The 24,747-nt window shown below is 30.8% G+C and overlaps 1 protein-coding gene across 1 annotated transcript; it reads left to right on the top strand.

The window, feature by feature from the left end:
* Positions 1 to 538: 538 nt before the first annotated feature.
* On the top strand, positions 539 to 23,708 carry LOC143233485 (MFS-type transporter SLC18B1-like). The gene is made up of 14 exons (XM_076469758.1): positions 539 to 698; positions 2,225 to 2,557; positions 5,825 to 5,920; positions 7,778 to 7,851; positions 8,019 to 8,166; positions 8,548 to 8,616; positions 11,164 to 11,251; positions 16,596 to 16,735; positions 18,863 to 18,961; positions 21,276 to 21,367; positions 21,510 to 21,605; positions 22,159 to 22,233; positions 22,335 to 22,428; positions 23,458 to 23,708. The coding sequence occupies exons 2-14, from the start codon at positions 2,267 to 2,269 to the stop codon at positions 23,548 to 23,550; spliced, it is 1,455 nt and encodes a 484-aa protein (XP_076325873.1). The 5' UTR covers positions 539 to 698; positions 2,225 to 2,266; the 3' UTR covers positions 23,551 to 23,708.
* The last annotated feature ends 1,039 nt before the right edge of the window (positions 23,709 to 24,747 follow it).

Here is a 24,747-nt window from a genome sequence, read left to right as displayed (position 1 = left end):
TAATTTTTAGTAAAAAAGATAGTTCGACATTTAGCGATTATTTATGGCCAAGTACTGACAAAGCATCCAAAACTGGTAAAACGCGTCTATAACATAAATTTTATATTTCTTTATAACCTGTTTGGCAAAATTTCTTCGTCATGCAGTTTAAACAGCATTATATAAAAAAGGACCAGACGGGGTCGGTGAATGATTAGAATAATCCTTGTTTTAAATATTTTAAATCTATTTTTTGCATTATTTCATTATTTTTCCACGTCTTGTCCTCTTTTCTACTGTGAGGTTTTTAATACAATAATTAACTTTTGATAATGACTCCTGTACTGATAAGTTTCCAGTTTTATCATCAATGTATTATTAGTGTGTAGTCATCGCTAACGTTTACGTTAATACCCTATATAACAACTCATTAAAGTTCTATTGGTACAACAATGCTCTTCAGTGTTTCACTATAGCTATGACATCATAATATTAAACAGTACACAGGCTATTTAGATTTTTCTGATACTTATTGTATAAAAACAGTCAAACCTCTTACTTAATTGAATAGCTCCAAGTTCTGCTTTCAGAGTTCAATGTTCCATGTAAACAGTTTCTCTTGTGCCAATGTCTGTACTCTAACTTGTTTTTTTCTTTGAAATTAGAAGATACTAAAGTCACAGTTCAAAGTGCGCGTAAACCTCCTGTCATTTAAACAGGCAAGTTGTAAATACATTTATTCTACTTCTTTGAATTAAATAAAATGTAGTTGAATCAACCATTATTGTTTATGTTTATGTAATTTAATAAACCACTGAACATTTTAAACGTAGCTCAATTAATCAGTGAAAGGAATTTAATTTGCTATTAAAATTTGTAAAAGTAAATTAATCAAGCAGTGGACGTTGTTAAAGTAGTTTAATCAGTCATTTAACCTTGTAAAAATAGTTTAGTTAATATCAGTCATTAAAAATTGTTAAAGCAGTTTAATTAATCATTACACCCGATAAATGTAGTTAAATTGACCAGTAAAAATTGTTAAATGTAGTTTAATCAACCAGTAAACATGTTTTTTAGGTAGTTTAATTAGTCATTAAACATTATAAAACAGTTTAATCAACCAGCACAAGTTGTTTCAGCTGTCTAATTAACCAATAAAAGTTATTAAATCAGTTTAATTAAACATTAAAATTGTTAAAGCAATTTGATCAGACATCATATCCGGTAAAAATAATTTTTATTTGGCATTGAATCTTGTACAAGTAGGCAAATTAACTATTAAAACTTGTTAAAATATACTAGTTTGTAAGCATCAAATGACGGTTAATATTGTGTATTGTAGAAAACGAAAAATCTTGATTTATCACAGGAAATCATTACATTATAGGAAAGAGAAAAATCTTGTTTTATTGAAGTAAAGTGCCCCCCAGTGGCTCAGCGGTATGTCTGCGGACTTACACGCTAAAATCCGGGTTTCGATACCCGTGGTGGGCAGAGCACAGATAGCCCATTGTGTAGCTTTGTGCTTAATTCAAAACAACAACAACAAATTGAAGTAAATCATTATATTATAGAAACGGATAAAACCTATTCGTATGAGCAACAATTATAAAAGTGTGAATGAGATTAGAAACATAATAGTGCTCTAGGATTATTTGTACCATTAGCTATATGAATAACAACTGTAAATGTTTTAATAACATTAAAAACTTATTACTTTAGGCCTATTTATATAATCAACTATATATAATGAAATACAACACTGTGAACTTCATTAAATATATAATAGAGATCTAGGTCTATTCATATCATCAATTACGTAAACAACCTTATTGGGACAAGCAAATTTAATTAAACAAAATATAATTATTAACATTTTTGTTTATATTACTTTTAACTCGGAATAACGATAAGAATTAATAACAAAGTATTATTTACTTATTTTATTTTCAACGCTAATTAATTATTACTATTATTTTATTTGAATACATTTTACTATCATTCAGAATAACTTGGAAACAAGCGAGGTTAAGTTTTTATTTCCTTAGAGGAATAAATACCCACAGGGAAACCAAAATTATTAAAAGTTGTTCCGAAATTATTCTAATATCAGGTTTACTTTGTTTGTCAATTAATGTAAATTAACATGCATTTCAAAAAAGTGATAAGACAAATATTACATTTAAAGTTTGTAATACATATATGCGTGTTTTGTCAATTCATTAGTAAATGTTATCGTTTGCAGGTGTTATATACCAATACAGATACTCGTTACTATACGATAACCATGACGACAAAAGCTTTATTAGCGAAGACAAATACAGAGCCAGTGCCCACCTATAGTCAGTCCTTCTGTGCAAGTACACCGTGGACAATACAGTCTGAGGCTGTTAACAACTCTAACGAAACAATAACTATACATACATCTGAAAATCAACAGACCAATGAAAATCTTGCTAACAGCAATAAACCACCATTGATCACGCGTCGCCAGTTGATAATACTTCTCATCATAAACTTCTCTGTTCTGAGTGAAGCCAGTTGCTACTCTATTTTGGCTCCTTTCTTCCCAGAAATGGTAATAGAGTTATAGTTACTGTATATTCTATAATATAGGCTCTCTCTATGATAAAATATTACATTTTTTCACGTTTCACTGTATTATTTTCCTCTGCCTTTTCATCACTGTTGCTTTCTGCTTGAAAAACACTAGTTCCTATCAATATATATGTAAAAACGGCTGGGTTGGGTTGAGAAAATTTTTTAATCCAGAGAAGTGAACATTTCGACCTTCTTTGGTCATCGTCAGGTTCACAAAGAAAGAAAGAGGTAACTGACCGATAGCTGAACACATATTTGAAGGGGGTTGTGTAACTGAGGGTAGGAATGTAGAGGGCGTGCTTAGATGTTTGATTATATTTATCAATATAGGTGTAAAGACGTTCATTTGTATTGATTTATTTTGGGCTTGAATTGTTGTATAAGTAAGGCTTTTTTAATTTTGCGTTTGTTTATGTTTGTTCCTTTATTTAGTATTTGGGTGTTTTCTATGGTTATGTTGTGTATTTTTTATTTGCAGTGTTCAAAAATGTGTGAAGGTGACTTTTTGTGTTCTTTGAATCTAGTTTCTATTTTTCTACTTGTTTCTCCAATATAGAAGTCGTGGCAGTTATCACATTGTATTTTATAAGTAATGTTGGTGTGGCGTTTGTCAGTGTAGTTTTTACACAGTATAGACCTTAGTTTTGTGAATAAATTTGGTATTAACTGGAATGTCATATTTTGTCACTAGTTTATTGCCAAATGTTGGTTATTTTTCTGCTGATGTCGGGAATATATGGTATGCAGCAGTATATGGTTTCAATATTTTTTAAATTGTGGTATATATTTACTTTTGTTAATTGATTTTGCTTTTTGTCTAGGTGTGTGCGTATAATGTTTTCTACATGTTTTTGAGAAAACTTATTGATGTTGATAAAGTATTGTTTTATTTTGTGTAATTCGTCGTCAATTTTATCTGGTGAGCATAGTTTTATGGCTGTATTTATTTGGTTTCTTAGTATGTTGAGATTTTGTTTTGTTTCATATGCTGAGTCCCAAGGAATATATAGTCAAGTATGGGTGATTTTTCGGGGAATTTGTGTTTTAAATTATGTATCGGTTCGTGTAATTTTGAGGCTGAGAAATGATATTTGATTGCTTTCTTCCTTGTCACATGTGAAGTTGATGTTGGGATGCACAGAGTTAATGTGATTGAAAAAATTAAGTGTGTGTTCTGTAGATGTGAATCCCGCAATCGTGTCGTCTACATATCTGTACCAGTATAATGGTGGATGTAATGCTGTGTTAATTGCTTGTGTTTCAACTTGTGTCATAAAAATATTAGCTAGAACTGGTGATACTGGGTTGCCCATGCTTAGGCCATTTGTTTGTATATAGTTGTGGTTGTTGAACATGAAGTTTGTCTTCATCGTGGTGAATTCTATGAGGGTTGCTAATTGGTTGCTGGAAATGTCTATTGATAAGTTAGGGTCTCGAAAATATAGTTCCAAGGCTATCTTGCAAGCTTCAGCGTTTGGGACTTCTATAAAGAGGGATATAACATCGAAACTTGCCATTAAGGCTTTATGATTAAGTTAACTAAGATTAGACTTGAAATTAAAAGTCTTTGATGAATGAGCTAGCTGATGTTACATATTCGGAGAATGCCTATGCTATGTATTTGCCAAGATCGTAATTAAACGATTCACATGTGGACATTATTGGTCGTAGTGGACAATTTGGTTTATGAGGTTTGGGGATGCCGTATATTAGTGGTGTGCGTGAGTCGGTCTTGCGTAGGTAGGAATAAAGTGTTTTTGAAATTGTGTTGGTTTTTTCACCTTCAGTAGTATTTTGTTGAGTTGCGTTTCGTGTGTCTTTGTTGGATTTGTGTGTATCAGTGTATTTGTGTCAGCTATCGGTCAGTTACCTATTTGTGAACCTGACGATGACCAAAGAAGGTCGAAACGTTGTTCACTCCTCTGGATAAAACACTTTCTCAACCCAAACCAGCCGTTTTTACACATACATTTTTCTCTACATGTGGGTTTTCTCGTCATTACTGATTACTAGTTCCTATCAGTATGCCTTGCCAGAATAACACGTTTCATATCGTTATGTCTTGAAGAGCACAAGTTTCATGTCCTTATGCGTTGCTGTAAGAATACTATTTCTCGTTACGTGTTCTCTTATCGTCATTCCTTGCTTAAAGTACGAATGTTATTTTCGTTATGCCTAGCTCGAAAAACACCACTTGTTGTCGTTATATAATAAAAGTTCAACTTGTCATAATTCACTATCTTAATGGACATATCTCCACTTCACAATCTTCCTCCACCCGGTAATGCTACTATAAAGTGTTGGAAAACTAGAGAATAAACAATTAATTTCAAACCTCTTCTTGTCTGAAAAAATCCATAATTCTTATCACAGAGAATATTGCTTGGTTCAGATTAGTAAATCGTTGCTTGATTGAATATATTCTGTAAAACGTAATACCAGGTAAGAGAAATAGCGTTATATAATCTTCTGTACATTAATACCAGTATCTCTGCTGTTTCATCAATTTTTATGTATAATAATCATCTTAGCTTAATGGATAATTGATCACGATGGCATGAAGATGATACACCAGAGCTCTCAGTTGTTCCTGATAGCTAAGAGTTGATATATTACAAATTTAGCTGCCCACAGTAGTTAAAAGTTGAAATACTACAGATTTCAGATGTCCACGATAGTTAGGAGTTGATATACTACAAATTTTAGTTGGCCACGATAGTTGGAGTCGATATACTACAGATTTCAGTTGCCCACGATAGTTAGGAGTTGATATATTAAGCTCTTAGTTGCTGAAGATAACTTATAGCATATATATATATATATACAAGCTTAAGTTGATTATGATAACTTAGACTTGATATGCTACAGATCTCATTTTAACAAGATAGCTCACAATTGATATGACACAGATCTAATTTATTTACCATAACCCAAATATGATATATTATTTGATTTAAATTAATTATAATAACTCACAACTGATATATTACAGGTCTAAGTTACTTACAATAACTCACAGTTGATATATAACGTAAGTTAATTACAATAATTTTTAGTTGAGACATTACAACTCTCAGTTAATTGAGATAACTCGAGACGTATTCCTCTACTGTTCCTGACTGAAAGCGTAGTTTTCACTTTTATAACGTTTTTTGTCTCAGGCTGAAAAAAAACAACATTTAACGTCAACACAGTACGGGTTTGTCTTCGGAATTTTCACTTTTGTAATGTTTTTTTTTCTCAGGCTGAAAAGAAACATTTAACGTCAACACAGTACGGGTTTGTCTTCGGAATTTTCCATCTCGTTCTTCTTGTGTCATCGCCTATCGTTCCTAAATTGGTAAGAAAATATATTTATTTTTATTAACAATACTATTTGAATACGAACAGGAAATATGAAGTAGTTGTGTGTTTTTATAAATATAATGTTTTGAATGTGTTCTTACTAGTGATTATTCCATAAACTAAAAGCTTAAAGACTGCACAAAAGAAAGTATAATTGGAATTAATAAAATAATATCACTCATTTCCGCTTATTTTATTTTAATGGAAGTAAAGTATCTGGTGATGTGCTCGGTCATATACAGATTATTTGAAACTAAATATGTAGTACGGCCTCTAGAACAGTTGAAACATTGTTGAAAACGTTTTTGGTTATCCTGAGCCATTCTTCTGGTAACATTTGGTGAGGTATGCTCCAGTTATGAACCACTATTTTGGCAACACTTGGTGGAATGTGATAATATGTGTACCAAGTCCATTTAGTCTTTACAAACTGTGTCGAACTGTTTCTTACAGTTGAAGAAGCAGTTATCATCTACCTTACTGACATTAGTGAAAGCTGCAGTAACACACAGCATGTTTTTCGTCCTGTGGTTTCTGTGTTTGTAACACAATAAAGAGGGTACAGGATTCGTGACGTTTTTATCCACACCACTTGTACCACTGTTACTTTCGTAATGCATGAAAAAGAAATTCGCTGTGTTTGTAGATGAGCTGTCTGACTGGAAGATGAAACTCGTCTCGTAGGTAAACAAAATATTGATCCACGTGTTCTTAGCACCATTACAAGCTCGTTTCTCTTTGTCTTTTGTGAGCAAAATGTGTCTTATTGTGTTTAAAATCTACTATTATCAGAATCGACAGATAGCGACCGGTTATTTGACTCTTCGCTGCTTTATGAGAATGTCCGAGTAATTATGCTACTTAATTATGTAAGCTCTTTAAATTCTGCTATTGATATTTGAAACCAATTCTCAACAACCTGTATAGATTTGTCTGACTTCTAGAAAAGTCTACTGAGAGTAGTTCGAATTCCACAACTTTCTTTGAGATTGAGATTTATTGACGAACAGTCTGAAGCGTTTAGTGAAATAGATTTATAATGGACAACCTGCTTGAAAATTTCTTTGGGATTTTGATCCACTTTCTTGGATCATCTTCACTGATCCACCTGCCAACCACGAGTTTGAAAGTAATTTGAAGCACGTTGAACTATGTAATTTAAAGGGTCAAACAAAACAAGGGCGTGAAAGACCACTATATGTATAACAAAGGATTATTTATTCATCTGTGTATCACATTACAGGACTGGCATTCGGATGTCCATAACAATGGGTTGAGGTGACATATAATGAGGGTTATTTTTCTTTCTTAGCAACTAATTCCGGTTGCCTTAATCACATTAAGGATTAACTTATTAAAAGAACATCCTTCCCAGATTAAATAGTGAACAACTTTCTTTACGTGTTACAAGTTAAAAGAATCTACTCTTTAATTGGAAAGGGAACAACCATTTGTACGTGTTTCTTGTTAGAACGACCTACCTTAAATTAGAACTTCAATAACCCTCTGTAAGTGTTTCAAATTAAAAGTTGGAACGATTAGATCTACGTGACTTGTCAATATACCTCAACAACACGATTAATAGCATTTTGTAAGACATCGTACCGACCAGAATTAACCTGCTGTGAAATTTCAATTTTTGTATATTGTTACAACAGACAATAAGGTTCTAAAATAAATACTGCATTCTACAATTATGTATTCATAACTCGTGAGATTCCCCAGCAAGGACTATAAAGATAAAAAAAAACATCCTTTCTTTAACTTAATTTTTATGAATTGGATCATTCTAATGATATGGTTAAATTATGTTAATTATTTATTTATAGAAGTGGCTGCTTTTTACTTCCAGATTTCCTTTGTAAATGCCAAGTTTTTAGTCAACGCAGGGATATTCTTTGCTGGAGGATGTTCAATTTTGTTCGGGTAAGTTTTATTATAATATTTGGTTAAATTTCATAATTAACTGTATAACCTAGGGAAAGATGATTTTACTAATTGTCACAGAAAAAACAACAACAACAAACACGTCAGTAAGTAGCCATGTATTCAAATAAACACATATTTAAATTACTCGTGTTTATTTTTTCCAGTATTCTGAATCTATCTCCTCCCGGAGCAACATTTCTTACATTATCTCTCGTTATAAGGATATTAGAGGCGTTTGGAACATCCGCAATGTTTATTATAAGTTACACCATTATTGGCAGAGAGTTCAACGAACGTAGGGCGACAGCTCTGGTAGGTGGATGAGATTATTGCAGTTTGTAAGTTTTATAAACTTAATGTGTGGCACAACCTCAGTATGCTTCAGTAACAGATAGCTTTACACATATAACAACAGATAAGTAGCTCTAGACATTCAATAACAGCTCAGTGAGGAGTTAACTTCAAGCTAATTCTACCAATATTTTCAAAACTATACAAAGTTTATAAACATGTAAATACTATTCCTTACAGTAAAAGTAATGTCTATTGGTAGTTATCTGTTTAACCAATACAACACGTATTAAACAAGATGATATTTCAGGTAGTTCTAGTATTTACACTGTGAGTGAATTAGGTAATAAAAGGTTTTACAGTATATTATATTATACTATTTTATTGTATTATATTACTTAGGCTACAATCGAAATGTCCTTTGGACTAGGCATCACTATTGGGCCAAGTGTTGGTGGAGTATTATATCAGGTAAGTGATAGTTTATCTATACTTAGATATTTGTTGGTAAAGATATGTTGTTTTATCTGTACTTAGATATTTGTTAGTAAAGACATATTGTTTTATCTATACCTAGATATTTATTAGTAAAGACATACTGTTTTATCTATACCTAGATATTTATTAGTAAAGACATACTGTTTTATCTATACCTAGATATTTATTAGTAAAGACATACTGTTTTATCTATACCTAGATATTTATTAGTAAAGACATACTGTTTTATCTATACCTAGATATTTATTAGTAAAGACATACTGTTTTATCTGTACCTAGATATTTATTAGTAAAGACATGTTGTGTGATTCTAAAGAGAAATAGCGCTGTTAAATATAGCTAGAATTATTTTAGTTTTCGTTACTGAGAATGTCATTCGTAGTTCTTTATTTCACGAACACAGGTGAAATAGATATATTCAGAAACAAGTATACGTTGTTTAATACCTGCTGTAATTCTGTAGTTGTATACGTGTAAACATGCTTTAATTCTGTATCTGTATACGTGTAGTGTACACATCCTTTAATTCTGTAGTCCAATACTTGTACACATTCTTTAATTCTCCAGTTGAATAAGCAGACAAATACTTTAATTCTGTAGTTATATACGTGTACACATTTTTCAATTCTGTATTCTAATACTTGTATACATTCTTTAATTCTGTATTCCAATACTTGTATACATTCTTTAATTCTGTAATTATATACGTGTGTAGATTCTTTAATTTTGTACTCCGATACTTCTACACATTATTTTATTCTGTAGTTATATACGTGTACACATACTTTAATTCTGTAGTTGTAAATGTGGACACATACTTTAATTCTGTAGTTGTAAACGTGTACACATACTTTAATTCTGCACTAGTATACGTGTACACATTGTTTAATTCTGCACTAGTATACGTGTACACATTCTTTAATTCTGTAGATATATACGTGTACAGATTTATTTAATTCTGTAGTCCAGAAATTGTATACATTTCTAAATGCTGTAGTAGTATACGTATATGCATTCTGTAATTGTGTAGTTGCATTCGTGTACACATTCTTTAATTCTGTAGTTGTATATGTGTATATATTTTTGAATTCTGTACTTTTTTACGTGTTCACATTCTTTAATTCTGTAGTTGTATACGTGTACACATTCGTTAATTCTGTAGTTATGTACGTGTAAAGATTCTTTAATTCTCGAGTTATATATGTGTGCACATTTTATAATTCTGTAGTTAGATACGTGTGCACATTTTTTAATTCTGTAGTTGAGTGTATACTTCCACACATTCTATATTTCTCTTGTCAAGGTCTCTTCCATATAACACTCGTAATAAAACATTAAATTATTGCATTTGGTTCCGTAATTGAAGCATGTTACTTCTACATATCCTCCATTTTTATACCGTAACAATATACTATTTTGATACTTTGAAATATTTGTTTTGTTTGTATACGATGTAACATGACTCAACTAATTTGACACTAAAGAGAATACATTGTCAAGATGAACTCGTACAACTGATTTATTAACCAGTACAAGGTCTGTCCAAAAAATACGCGGACTGTTTGAATTGCGCGGCTCCAGTTGGTTCCAGGGGAATCCGCTTGGTGTCGCTAGGTTCGCACAGATCAGCTGATTACGACGCCATTTCTCGATTGCAGATATCTTCATTTGTGTATTAGCTACGCGGTTTTAAGTGAAGTGCGATTTTTCGTTTGGCGGATTTCAGAATGAATGACCTGAAGGAGCAACGACTTGCTGTGAAATTTTGTGTTAAACTTGGAACATCTGCGACTGAAACTTTTGCTATGCTTAACACGGCTTACGGTGATGTTGCTATGAAGCGTACGGCATGTTTCAAGTGGCATGAACGTTTTAAGGATGGTCGAAAGTCCATTGAAGATGATGAGCGTCCTGGACGTCCTTCCACGTTAACTGACAACCCACACGTTGACAAAATCAATACCTTGGTGCGGGCAAATCGACGTCTAACTGTCAGGGAGCTTGCTGAAGAGTGTGGGATATCAATTGGATCTTGTTACGATATTTTGACCGAAAAATTGAAGATGCACCGCATTGCTGCGAAATTTGTGCCTCAGAACTCGTGAGTTTTTGGCCAAACACTCGATCACTCTTCTTCCCCACCCCCCTACTCACCTGACCTTGCTCCTTGCGATTTTTTCTTGTTCCCCAAACTCAAAAGACCCTTGAAAGGAAGATGATTTGAAACGATTCCCGAGATTAAGGCAAATGCGACGAAGGAACTGGAGGACATTACAAAAGAAGCGTACCAGTACTGTTTCAACAAGTGGAAACACCGTTGGGATAAGTGTGTGCGTTGGGGAGGAGAGTACTTTGAAGGGGTCCCAGACCTGTAACTTCTAAATAAAGTACATTTTGTTTTATGACGTCAGTCCGCGTATTTTTTGAACAGCCCTCGTATGTCTCAGGAAAACACATTTTTGTAAGTTACAGACCTATTAAAGAAATTCAGAAAAAAAGCAACATTTCTTTTTTAACCAGGTTGGAGGTTACATGTTGCCATTTTTCGTTCTTGGAGGAATATTGTTACTTTTGGCCTTGATCATGTTATTGTTTTTACCTAACACAGGTAAGGTCAGTCATAACAATATGATTATTAGCATTCAGTTTCACTTGTCAAACAAATGTAAGGTCGCTTATAAGAATATGGTTATCAGCATTTAGTTTACTTATCACACAAATAAATTCAGTTATACCAATACGGTTTCTAGTATTTAGTTTTACTTATCAAACGCAACCAAGATCAATTACAACAATAAGGTGCCTAGTATTTAGTTTTACTTATCAAACACAAGTAAGATTAGTTATAATGATATGGTTATACTAATATAGTTTTACTTATGAAACACAGGTAAGATCTGTTATAACAATATAGTTAAAATGTATTTAGTTGTACTTTTCAAACACAGGTAAGACCAGATACAACAATATAGTTATTATTTAGTCTTAATTGTCAAGCAAAGGTAAGATCAATTTTAAGAATATGGTTATTATTATTTAGTTTTACTTGTCAAATACAGGTAAGATCAGTTATAACAGTATGATTACAATTATTTTGTTTTTTATCACACACAGGTAAAGTCTGATATAACAGTTTGGTTATTGTTGTTTAGATTTACTTGTAAAGCACAGGTAACATCAGATACAACAATATAGTTAATAGTATTTAGTTTTATTTTTTAGACACATGTAAGACCCTTTATAACAATATGGTTATTATTTAATTTGACTTGTTAAAGAAAGGTAAGATAAGTTATAACAATATACTTAGAGGCATCTAGTTGTATTTATGAAATATATCTAAGATCAGTTATAACAATATGGTTACTAGTAATAAGTTTTATTTATCACACACAGGTAAGATCAGTTATAACTGTATGGTTACAAGGATATAGTTTTACTTATGAAACACAGGTAATATCAGTTATAAGAATATGGTTACCTTTATTTAGTTTTACTTATCAAGCATAGGTAATCAATTGTAAAACTATGGTTACTAGTATTTAGTTTTGATAGTCAAACACAAGTAAAATCAATTATCATAATATGGTTATGATGATTTAGTCTTACTTGTCAAACACAGTTAAGATCAGTTATAACAAAATAATTTCTAGTATTTAGTTTTACTTGTCAAACACGAGTAAGATCAGTCATAACAATATAGTTATTAGTATTAAGATTTCCTTTTTAAACATATGTAAGATCAATTATAAAAATATTGTTATTAGCATTTAGTTTTACTAAACAAACTTCAGTAACATCTGTTATCAAAATATGTTTACAAGCATTTAGTGTAACTTGTCAAAGAAAAGTAAGATCACTTACAACAACATGGTTACTGGTATTCATTTTCACTTGTCAAACACAGGTAAGATCAGTTATAACAGTATGGCTATTAGTATTTAGTTTTACTTATCAAACACAGAAAAAACAGTTATAGCTACATGGTTACTGGTATTTAGTTTTACTTATGAAAGACAGGAAAGATCGGTTATAAGAGAATATAGTTTCTTGTATTTATGTTTACTTATCACACATAGGTAGGATCAGTTATAAAAATATGGTTAATTGTGTTCAGTTTTACTTGTAAAACACAGGTAACATCAGTTATAACAATATCGTTATTAATATTTCGTTTTACTTATCAAGCATGTTTAAGATTAGTTATAACAATATGTTTACTAGCATTTAGTTCTACTTATCAAACACTGCGAAGATCATTTATAACAATATGGGTACTAGCATTTTGTTTTATTTATCTCACACAGGTAAAGTCAGTTATAACATAATAATTATTAGTATTTAGTTTTACTCATCACACTAAGATAAATTTAGTTATAAAAATATGGTTAGTAATGTTTAGTTTTTGTTATTACACACACGTAAGATCAGTTATAACATTATCTCTGTTACTATTTAGTTTTACTTAACACACAATGGTAAGATCACTTATAACAATATGGTTTTCAATTATATATTTATTTTTATAAAACACAGGTAAGATCACTTATAACAATATGGTTAGAAGTATTTAGTTTTATGTGTGAATCAAGGGTAAACTCAGTCATAACAATATGGTTTCTGGTAGTAAGTTTTACTTCTCAAACAAAGGTAAGATCAGTTTTAACTTTATGGTTATTGGTATTTTGTTTTACTTATCAAACACTGGTAAAATCACTTATCATAATATGGTTATTATTGTGTAGTTTCACTCATGAAACACATGGATGATCAGTTACAACTATACCATTACTAGTATTTAGTTTTCATTATCAAACACAGGTAAAATAAGTTATATCAATATGATTATTAGTGTTTAATTTTACTTATCATACACAAGTAAGATAGGTTATAACAATATGGTTATTAGTATTTAGTTGTACTTTTCAAACACAGGTAAAACCATATACAACAATATGGTTATTAGTTAGTGTCAATTGTCAAACAAAGGTAAGATCAGTTTAACATTATGCTTCTCAGCATTTAGTTTTACTTATCAAACACAGGTAAGGTCAGTCATAATAACATGGTTACTAGTACTGAGTTTTACTTGTCAAAAACAGGTAAGATCAATTAAAACAATATAGTTACTAGTATTTATTTTTTGTTGTCGAACATATTTAAATTCAGTTTTAAAAAATGGTTATTAGTATTTAGTTTAGCTTATAACATACTGGTAAGATCAGTTATAAAACTATGGTTACTAATATTTAGTTTTACTTATCACAATCATATAAGATCAATTATAACAATATGGTTCCTACTATTTAATTTCAGTTATGAGAGGCCAGAATGATCAGTTATAACAATATAGTTACTTGTATTTAGTTTTACTTATGAAACACAGGTAAATTCAGTTATAACAATATGGTTATTAGTGTTTAGTTTTCATTATCACACACACGTAAGATCAGTTATAGCATTATCGCTGTTACTATTTAGTTTTACTTACACACAATGATAAAATCAGTTATAACAATATGGTTTTCAATTATTTAGTTTTTATTAGAAAACACAGGTAAGATCACTTATAGCAATATGGTTACCAGTATTTAGTTTCACTTGTGAAACAAGGGTAAACTCAGTTATAACAATATGGTTATTAGTATTTAGTTTTACTTGTCAAACAAAGGTAAGGTCATTTACAAGAATATGATTGTTATTAGTTAGTTTTACAAAGGTAAGATCAGTTATAACAATATGGTTACAATTATTTAGTTTTACTTGTTAAACACAGGTAGTATTACTTATGACAATATGGTTGTTATTGTTTAGTATTACTTGTTAAACACATGTAATGTTAGTTGTAACAATAGTGTTATTAGTATTTAGTATTTTTATATCACACAGGTAAATTCAGTTATAACAATATTGTTATTAGCATTTAGTTTTACTTATACATAGGTAAGATCAGTCATAACAATATTGTTACTAGTATTTAGTTTTATTTATGAAACACAAGTAAGATCAGTTATAACAGTATCATTATCAGTATTTAGTTATCAAACACAGGTAAGATTAGTTATAACACTGTGGTTGTAATTATTTAGTTTTACTTATCAAACTCATGTAAGATCAATTATACCAATATGGCAATTGGTATTTAGTTTTACTTGCCAATTACAGGTAAGATCAGTTAGAACAACATGGTTACTAGAATGTTCTTTTACTTATCACACACAGGTGGGATCAATTATAACAATATGGGTATTAGTATTTAGTTTTTATTGTCAAACACAGGTAGCATCAATTATAAGAAAATGTTTATTAGTGTTTAGTCTCTTTTGTCACACAAAGGTAGATCAGTAAAAAGAATAATGTTATTAGTAATTAGTTTTACTTTTCGCCTAGGTACTACAGTTATAACAATAATTTTAGTAATATTTAGTTTTTCTTATCACACACAAGTAAGATCATTTTTTAAAAATTATGTTTGGTAGTATTTTTTTATTGGTGAAACACAGGTAATATCAATTGTAACAATGTTGTTATTAATATTTTTTTACTTATCACACAAGTAAGATCAGTCATAACATTAAGGCTGTTAGTATTTAGTTTTATTTATCAAACACAGGTAAGATCAGTTTTAACAATATGGTCATTAGTATTTAGTTTCACTCATCAAAAACAGGTAAAATCAGTTATAGGAATATGTTTACTGTATTTAGTATTACTTATCACACACTGGTAAGATCAGTTATAATAATATAGTCATTATGATTTCTTTTACTTATCAAACAGAGGTAAGATAAGTGATAACAATATTGTTTTTAGAATTTAGATTTATTTATCAAACACAGGTATGATCAGTTATAACAATGTGGTTACTAGTATTTAGTTTAACTTATCACAAATAGGTAAGATCGGTTATAACAATATGGTTATTAGTACTTGGTTTTACTTGTCAAACACAAGTCATATCAGTTATAACAATATAGTTACTAGTGCTTAGTTTCATTTATCCAAGATAGGTAAGTTCAATTGTAATAAAATGTTTATTAGTATTTAGTTTTACTTATTAACACAGGTAAGATCAGTTATAAGAATATGGTAACTGGTATTTACCTTTACTTATCACACACTGTTAAATTCAGTTATACCAGTACTGCTGCTACTATTTAGTGTGACTTATCACACACAGGTAAGATCTGTTATAACAATATGGATAGTGGTATTTAGTTTTACTTATCGCTCACAGGTATGATCGGTTATAACATTATGGTTACTAGTATTTGTTTTATTTATCATACACAGGTAACATTACTTATGATAATATGGCTATTATTATTTAGTTTAACTTGTCAAACACAGTTAATGATAGTTATAACAATATGGCTATTAGTATTGAGTTTTTTATATCACACAAGTAAATTCAGTTATAAAAATATTGTTACTTATTATACACAAGCAAGATCAGTTATAACAATATCGTTATTAGTATTTAGTTTTAGTTATCAAACACAGGTAAGATTAATTAAAACAATGTGGTTATAATTATTTAGTTTTACTTATCAAACTAATGTAAGATCAGTTGTACCAATATGGTGATGGGTATTTAGCTTTACTTATCACACATACGTCAGGTCGCTTATAACAATATGATTTATGGTATTTACTTTTACTTGTCAAACATAGGTAAGATCAGTTAGAACAACATGGCTACTAGTATTCAATTTTACTTAACAAACACATTTAAGATGAGTTATAACAATATGGCTACTGTCATTCAATTTTACTTATGAGAATCTGGTAAGATAGTTTATAACAATATGGTTAGTGGTATTCATTTTCGTGACTATATGTACTCTGAGATTTCAAAATCGTTTTATAATAATGTAGTTATCTTTTGTATAATACGATTTTTGTTTTAAATTGTTTATTATTGAGATTTTCTTTCTTTTTTAATTTTTTAGATTGTACAACTCAAGGCACAGGAAGTAACTTTTTAAAGATTATTCTAAACTTTACATTTCTGGTGAATATGATGAATGTATTAACAGGACTTCTTTTTATGGGTTTTAATGAAGCAACACTGGAGCCACACATCAGAAAAGTATTTTATTTCATTTATATTTCTTTTTCTGTTATTTTAAATAAAACCATATGCAATAAGAAAATAATTTTGATTAGTTTATTAACACCTTACAGATGTTTTTCATATTTGTTTGACCTTATGTGCAAAGTTTTTGAGAACAATTAATCTTTAACATAACCTAATAAAGGCATTGTGAGCAGCAACATAAGATTTCGTGAAAATAACTGAGTCATAAATCCTTCCTTTTGCGCATATATTTCATGATTTAAGGGACAATTTTTAACTCTGTTTCTGTAAGAAGTTTTATCTCACAATTTCCTCATTTTGTTGTATCTTTAGTTATTGTTAATGTTTTAATTCTCACAGAATAACATGTTTTAAGTTTGTTGTAAAGGCTTTCATGACAATTTTTCAATTAATCTGAAATCTATATTTTCTCCTATTGCACTCTCATGTTGTAGTATCGATTGGTTTTTATTCTATTTCATTTTCTTTATGTTTCTGTTCCCCAAATGATAAATTGGACTTGATTCATTTTGTTATTTGAAGGTCTTACCGTATCTGATAGATTGGCTTGGTTCTATTTTGTTATTTTAAAAAACTAGCTGTTAGGTTTGTTGTTGTTTTTTCTAGTTGTTGTTGTTCAGAGTTTGTTTTATGAGTGTAAGGTTGTTTTTAATTCTGTTTTATTAACTTATATTTTCTTTCCCGATTGATATCTTGGATTTCATTCTTTTTTTTAATTTTATACCTCCTTTCCCGACTGTTAGATTGATTGTGATTCTATTTCCTTCATAATTTTACTTCTCGCTTTTTTTATATGCAAAAACGGCTTGTTTGGGCTGAGAAAACACTTTACATAGAAGAGCGAACAACGTTTCGACCTTCTTCGGTCATCGTCAGGTTCACAAAGAAAGAGGTAACTGACCGGAAGCTGACCACATGTTTGAAAGGGGTTGTGTAACTGTGTGTCGAAATGTAGAGGGCGGTATTAGATGTTTGAATATATAATTTTATTTATTATATTAATATAGGTATAAAGGCGTTCCTTTATATTGGTTTATTTTGGGTTTAAGTTGTTGTATAAGTAAGGCTTCTTTAATTTTACGTTTGTTTATGTTTGTTTCTTTATTTAGTATTTGAGTGTTTTCTATGGTTATGTTGTGTTTATTTGACTTGCAGTGTTCGAAAACGTGTGAAGGTGACTTTTTATGTTCTTTGAATCTGGTTTCCATTTTTCTACTTGTTTCTCCAATATAGAAGTCGTGGCAGTTATCACATTGTATTTTATAAATAATGTTGGTGTGGTGTTTGTCAGTGTAGTTTTTACATAGTATAGACCTCAGTTTTGTGCCGGGTTTTTTGAGTGTTTTCTCAGCCCAAACGAGCCGTTTTTGCATATAAATTTCTCAACAAGTGGGTTTCTCGTCATCACTGACTTCTCGCTTTTATTCCCACTGTCCCTTTTATAAAGTCCCCTAAAATAAGTTTTGTTGTTTTGCCAAGTAGAATGAAGATATCATAAATATAAGTGATAATATTTTTAAATCTTATTATATCGCAGGTGGGTTAAACTATTTATATTAATCAAACTAAATTATTAACCTGAAATATTTAGTTAGTAATTAATATGAAGTACTATCCATATTAGACACTATAATTACGTAAATTTTTATCTGTATCGTCAAAACAGAGTAATTCACTTTTTTCTGATAATTCTGTATTATATTCTTGTATTCATGATAAAGACGTTCTACGACATTTTGGTATTTCTGATAAAGTAATTCTGTAACATATTCTTATATTTATGACGACGTTGTTAATAAAGTATTTTTACAATTATAATGAAGCGATCTTTTAAACCACATTTTACATTTCTGTTGAATTTATTTTGTAAGTATAGTTGTACTCGTACGTATATCTGGAGACATGATTTAGTGTTTTTGCCAATACGCGTACAACGTTGAATACTGTTACACAACTGTTAAATTGACATTTATCTATATTTATTACATAACTTAAATATCTAATATTTACATTTTTAGGCCTAAGTTATCTATCCGTAGAAGAAAATTCTTATATTTGCAATTGATGTGTTTTAATATAGAAATTACAAATTCTATTGTTTGTGTTATTTCCAAACAGTTCTATTTGCAGCCATCAATTGTAGGCCTATTTTTTCTCGTGAGTGGTGGATGTTATGCAATTGGTACATTGTGCTGGGGTCATATGTCTGACAAAGTTGTAAGTAAACACTTAATATTTTAACCTTCGAATTCATCTCAAAACTTTCATAAAAAAGTATATTACTATACCATGGTCGCCCTCCGCCAGTACAGCAGTATGTCTACTGATTTACAACGCTAAAATCAGGGGTTCGATTCCCCTTGTTGGGCTCAGTAGATAGACCGATGTGGCTTTGCTATAAGAAAACACACACATACCATGGTCACATACATGTTCTCGAACTTTAACAATCATAAGCTAGTGTGGGGCTGTAGCATATGTTATAAAGGGGCCCGAAATTAAAAAAAACAACAAAACAAAAACATATAAATATTAAAACACGTAAGTTTTTAACTTACATAGTAAAATATTTTTTTTTCATACAGTCAGATAATACGAGAAATATGTCTGACATTTCAATAATAGTTTACTTCCATGTACGTAACAATTTCAAACGTCAAACAGTGGCAGCGCCAGGATATTTTCGTTAGGGGGGGGCTGAGGTAAACTGTGGAGGGGCTTCCCAAAATGCCATCAATATGAAGTATAGATGATAAATTATAATAATGTAAATACCAAGGTACATTTCAGAAAAGTGTGCTATTTTTAACTGCGTTTTCTATGAAGTTTTCATTGAAAACTCATACTCTGATTAATAATTCATTATTACAAATTAGAAATAATCTGTTTATGAAAATATGCGTATGTGTAAAAGAGGAAGTGTTTTCCATAATTTATGAATATATGTAGGTGAGAATATTGGGGGGGGGGCTGAGGGGTTTGGCTCATCTCAAGCACCCCAACTCCCCCCCCCTGGTGCCGTTTATTTGTGGATAACCTAATGCTTGAACAATATCAATAGACATAAAAATAACCCTACAGTAGAATACGTGAACAATATCATTGTATGAAAAAAATAAAAATATACTTGAAAACAATTCAACAACACCTGACGTCATCAAAATGGTCAGAAGTTATTATTTATAAAGTATTAATACAAAATACAATACAAATAACTCTTTAAAACATCTTAAAGTTCAATAATTACTTTTAATAAAACAAGTTTAACAAATGCATATTCTCACAGTACGAAACAATAGTAATTAATACTTATTTAAACCATTTAGTATAGATACAATAGTAAATTAGAACATAACAAAAACTTGAAAGATGATATTCAAAGAAATACAATTTATATTAGTAGAAACACAGTATTTATAACACTAATACAGATCAAAACCTTAATGTACTTTAAATTTACTTTGCTAAATACCTACGAATGCACTTGTTTAGCATTAAAGATAAAAATAACACTTTAACACAGACAATTATATTTCGTAATAAATATTGATTCAGAATAATGTGTCGTAACTCAGTTCAGCTTCACAATACAAGCAAAAATAACTGATAAATCATGGGCTTGTGTAGGTGATATTTATATACAAGTTACCTACGAAGAAAGACAAAGTTTACAAAAGGAGAAAGGAAAGTACATAGTACTAATCGATTTGTAGTAGTTCTGTTTATCGAGTAGGTGACGTCTCCCCTAACTGATCCTAGCTCTTGGCTGTGGTACTGTGTAAGTGAAGACTCTCTAACTTGTCTCGGCTGTGGGGTGTGGTGCTAAGAAATTTCCGTTTGTAAAATACTCAGAAAGCTAATTAAGTATTTTAGGAAAGTGTTTACATCAAAAATGCTTTCTTTCCAAATTTATATTGAGAAGAGTTATGAAGAAATTCGACCTGTTTTCCGTTACTAAATAGATACGTGTTTTAAGCAGAGACATCCCGCCACACACAGACACACACATCACTATTTCGAGGCCAGTCTGTACTTGTAATTAGTAGTATCCTGGTAATGAAAAAGCGGTTTTAACAGTTATGTGGAGATAATGTGTTTGAAAAATATCAAACAGTAACAGAAAAAAAATACTAAAAGACTGAAAGAAACGATGATATGAAACAAACTACTACAAATTACTGATTGTTTTTCACAAAGTTTGATACTGCTATTTATTTATTTTGGTTTTTTGTATTGAACAAAGAACAGAAAGATATAGAACAAAACAATTCGGAACACATGTTATACAAATATTGTTTTTTCAAAGTGATCTGGATAACAAATCAGATGAAACCGATACAACCATTGAAGTTAAACCTAAGATTTGTCATAAATAAATACACATACTTGACGTCGTCGTTGCAACATTAACTTAAAACCGTGAAAACATTCCAAAATTTATTTAATATAAATTACTTAGCGTTTCACATTTTACAAATTAAACATGTTGAGTCCTGGCTAATAAATCCTGTTTTCGTTTTTCTTATTGTAGCCTCACTCTCGTGTTCCACTTCTGGTTTCAAGTTTTATTTGTGTATTAGCCTTGTTGTTTATTGGTCCTGTCCCGTTTATTCCGCTGGACACGTAAGTTCTTTTTTCATTTTTATATGTGGCTAAAAACATGATTTATATTTACTGTTTTATTAATTTTATAACTGGATAGTATATAACATTTTCTGTAATTTATTTTATCTGTTAAATACACTGTTGTTATTCTTATTTGCAGCTCCATCTGGTTGGTGATTTTATGTCAAGTATTTATTGGAATAGGTTCTGCTGGCAAGTTGGTTGCGGGATACAATTCTTCATTGACAAACGCAATGTAAGTGTAGATTATTAAGTGTGTTATTCAAGTTAACGTAAGAACTGACGTCAGTATCTATAGTGTGTTCTTCAAGTAAACTTAAGAATTGACATCAATATCTATAATGTGTTCTTCAAGTTAAGGAAAGAACTGACGTCAGTATCTATATAACGTTTAGTGTGTTCAGTTTTACGTCTGAAACATCGTCAGTATCCATAGTAAGTTAACAATGAAATAAAAAAAAACCTTTATCTCGAGCTGTAACTGAGAGTTTCCCCTAAAGAAGAAGGTCCATATTTCGAATGTGCTCGGCTTGTAGAGTTTTTTTTATTGTATTTCTATCAAGACTTCTTGAACCGAAGTGTTTTTCTAACATCAACTAGGAAGTTAAGTGTGTTCTTCAAGTCAACATAAGAACTGACGTCAGTATTTATAGTAATTTATGTATGTTTTTAAAGTGAACATAAGAATAACCATAAATTAATAATAATAATAATAATAACTGAAAATAACAAGGCTTAAAACTACCAGAAATGTGTTTTAAATAAACTAAACGAACTTGTTATTTCAGATCACGAGGATTTCCCAATGACGCCACAACTATGGCAGTAATTACTGGAGTGTTTAGTGCGGTACTTGCGATTGGGTAGGTAAAGTGTTAAATATTATATTGATGAAAATTGATTTCCTTTTCTAGTTCTTCATACGATATATTTAATTAAGATATCCTTATTTATTCCGATTTAGCGGTTTTGTCGGACCGTCACTAGGCGGAGTTTTATTAGATAACATTGGCTACGAGAATGGAACATGCGTATTACTGGGACTGGAAATGACAATTGTAAGTTTTCATTGAGAATTTGTCTAAAACGTATATATATATATATATATATCTGCTATTAGTTGTGAATATACATATATCAAGTTACTTGCCCTAAAACAACTCACAACTAGGGAGACCAGACGTCCCGTGTTTGGTAGCTTGTCCAGGAAAGAGCTTTATGATAAAGACATTAAAACTATCAGGCACGTAGAACCGCGAATGTTGTATCAGGTACTCATGAACCCGAGTGTGAATGTGGAGGCAGTGAAAACACTACACATTCTTGTAGTGAATTTCATAAATTTATAATGAAAGGAAAACAGAACTCCGTTAAATCCATTCTTTACAAAACTGTGCCCAGAATGTTTGAATGTAATACCGGAAACTAAATGTAGTATGTTTAATGATGTCGTGGGTTCTTAAATAAACTTATAAAGACAAGTAGGGACCGATGTGTACGTAACCTAAATCGTTGTAGTGATACAGAAAGTTTTAATGCAACCACAATTCTTAGGGCAAGAAAGTAAACATTACAAAAACTGAATTTAAAAAAAATCATGCTTTATAAAAATCACTGTAATCATGTTAGTCTAAGCCAAAGTAGGAATATTTTCACATTTGAAGTAATTCTGTTTTTTGTAATTTGGACGTGCTTGTTTCGATGTAAATTTATAACATCAAAACTTTCTATATTACTGCAGCTTGCATGGTTACATATTTACTGATCCATACTTGTTAAGCTAAAATAAACGTTTTTTTTTGTTCTTGTTTGTTTCTCTTTCTATCAGCTATATTTTGCACTAACGTGGGACGAGCCCATATCTGATTCGATTTTATTACTCATTAAAATTTCTTCTAACTTACCCTCAATTTTAATTACCCAAACTAGGGCATACACTACTACCATTTTCAGTATAAGAAAGGAATTCGACTGATAAATTTAGTCATTTTTTGTACGCTTATCTGGAAAAATTACTTTATTACTAAGATAAAAATATGTTAAAATAGAATAATTTTGATTCACCCACAATGTCACTCTCTCTCCAGTTGTTTCTGAACGTTGCTCATATTTTCTGGTACAATCTATGCAGAAGAAGAGATGTATCGGACGACATGGTTCCTATCGTGGCAGCTGACTGAATTAAAAATCATCTGATTAAAATGTAGCAGATTAATCAGTTGTCACAATTATATATTAGGTGTGTAAGGATTATTCTACTACTGTATACATCATATAAGATGTACAGTGAATTGATTTCGTTTTTATTATGAATAAAACTGCTTTGGACAGACACAAAGTTGTTACTGCTGGATGTGAAAACATCCTCAGAGCAACGTTCTTACTACTGAATGTAGTAACATACTTAAAACAACGTTCTTATTATTGAATGTAGTAGCATCTTCAAATCTATTACGTTTCATTTGTTATTAAAAGTTTATTTTTTTCCCATTTAATGTTAGGTTAAGGATTAAATCTTACAGTTGTCATGAACATGTGGTTTCTCCAATTATGCCACGCTTTCACCAAACATACACTTAACAATAACAAACTACCTCGTAAGCATACACTTAAAATAAGAACTAGTCAAGGCGACGACTTTTGAAGAGTAAATCAGGTAGTCAAACGGTGCCAAAAAAGACTCTCCAAGTAGTCGCTAAAATCGATGACTACCTAATATGACTATTAAATATTAGTCATTTTTACTATTGTGTAGTCGGAAAATAGTCAGGTGATGGTGATACCTGGCAGGTAATAAATTTGACTGCTTTGTGATAGTCGTTATGACTTTCGTTAGGTAGTCATTCTGACCAATGCTGACTACCTGACAATAGTCTCATTGCCTACCTGCAAACCACTACAGAGTAGTTATGACATAGTTAGTGTGACCCTATTCGTCCAAGGAGCGGTTGTCATTATTTGTCATTATGACCATCCATTAAGAACGGACTGTTGTCATTATGACTATCCAATGACCATGGAAGATAAGTTATGTTGACCCGGTTAGGACCACCTCTGCAATGTCACTGTTAGGCAAAGAGACAATCTTCAGTCAGTTGTGGTCAGCAGAACCGTCACTGAGTAGTCAACCCCGCATCCATCTAATGATTCAACCTAAGTCCGAGTAACCTGCCACCATCCTGAAAAATATAAAATGCATTTTAGCAGCACCATTTTTATTCTAAACTGAACACAAGTGTACATCAATATACATGTACAAAAATAAAATTCAAAATGCAGCAACAATTTGAAAATAAACAACTGAACTTTACATTTGGTTTTTAAAAATTCACCCTGGATCAAATACACATGACAAGTTACTATTACCAGATCTAATA

Source organism: Tachypleus tridentatus, chromosome 12, assembly GCF_004210375.1.
Source record: "Tachypleus tridentatus isolate NWPU-2018 chromosome 12, ASM421037v1, whole genome shotgun sequence".
Classification (NCBI taxonomy): domain Eukaryota; kingdom Metazoa; phylum Arthropoda; class Merostomata; order Xiphosura; family Limulidae; genus Tachypleus; species Tachypleus tridentatus.
Note: the sequence above shows the minus strand (reverse complement) of the source record. Positions and strands in the feature narration are given on the sequence as shown.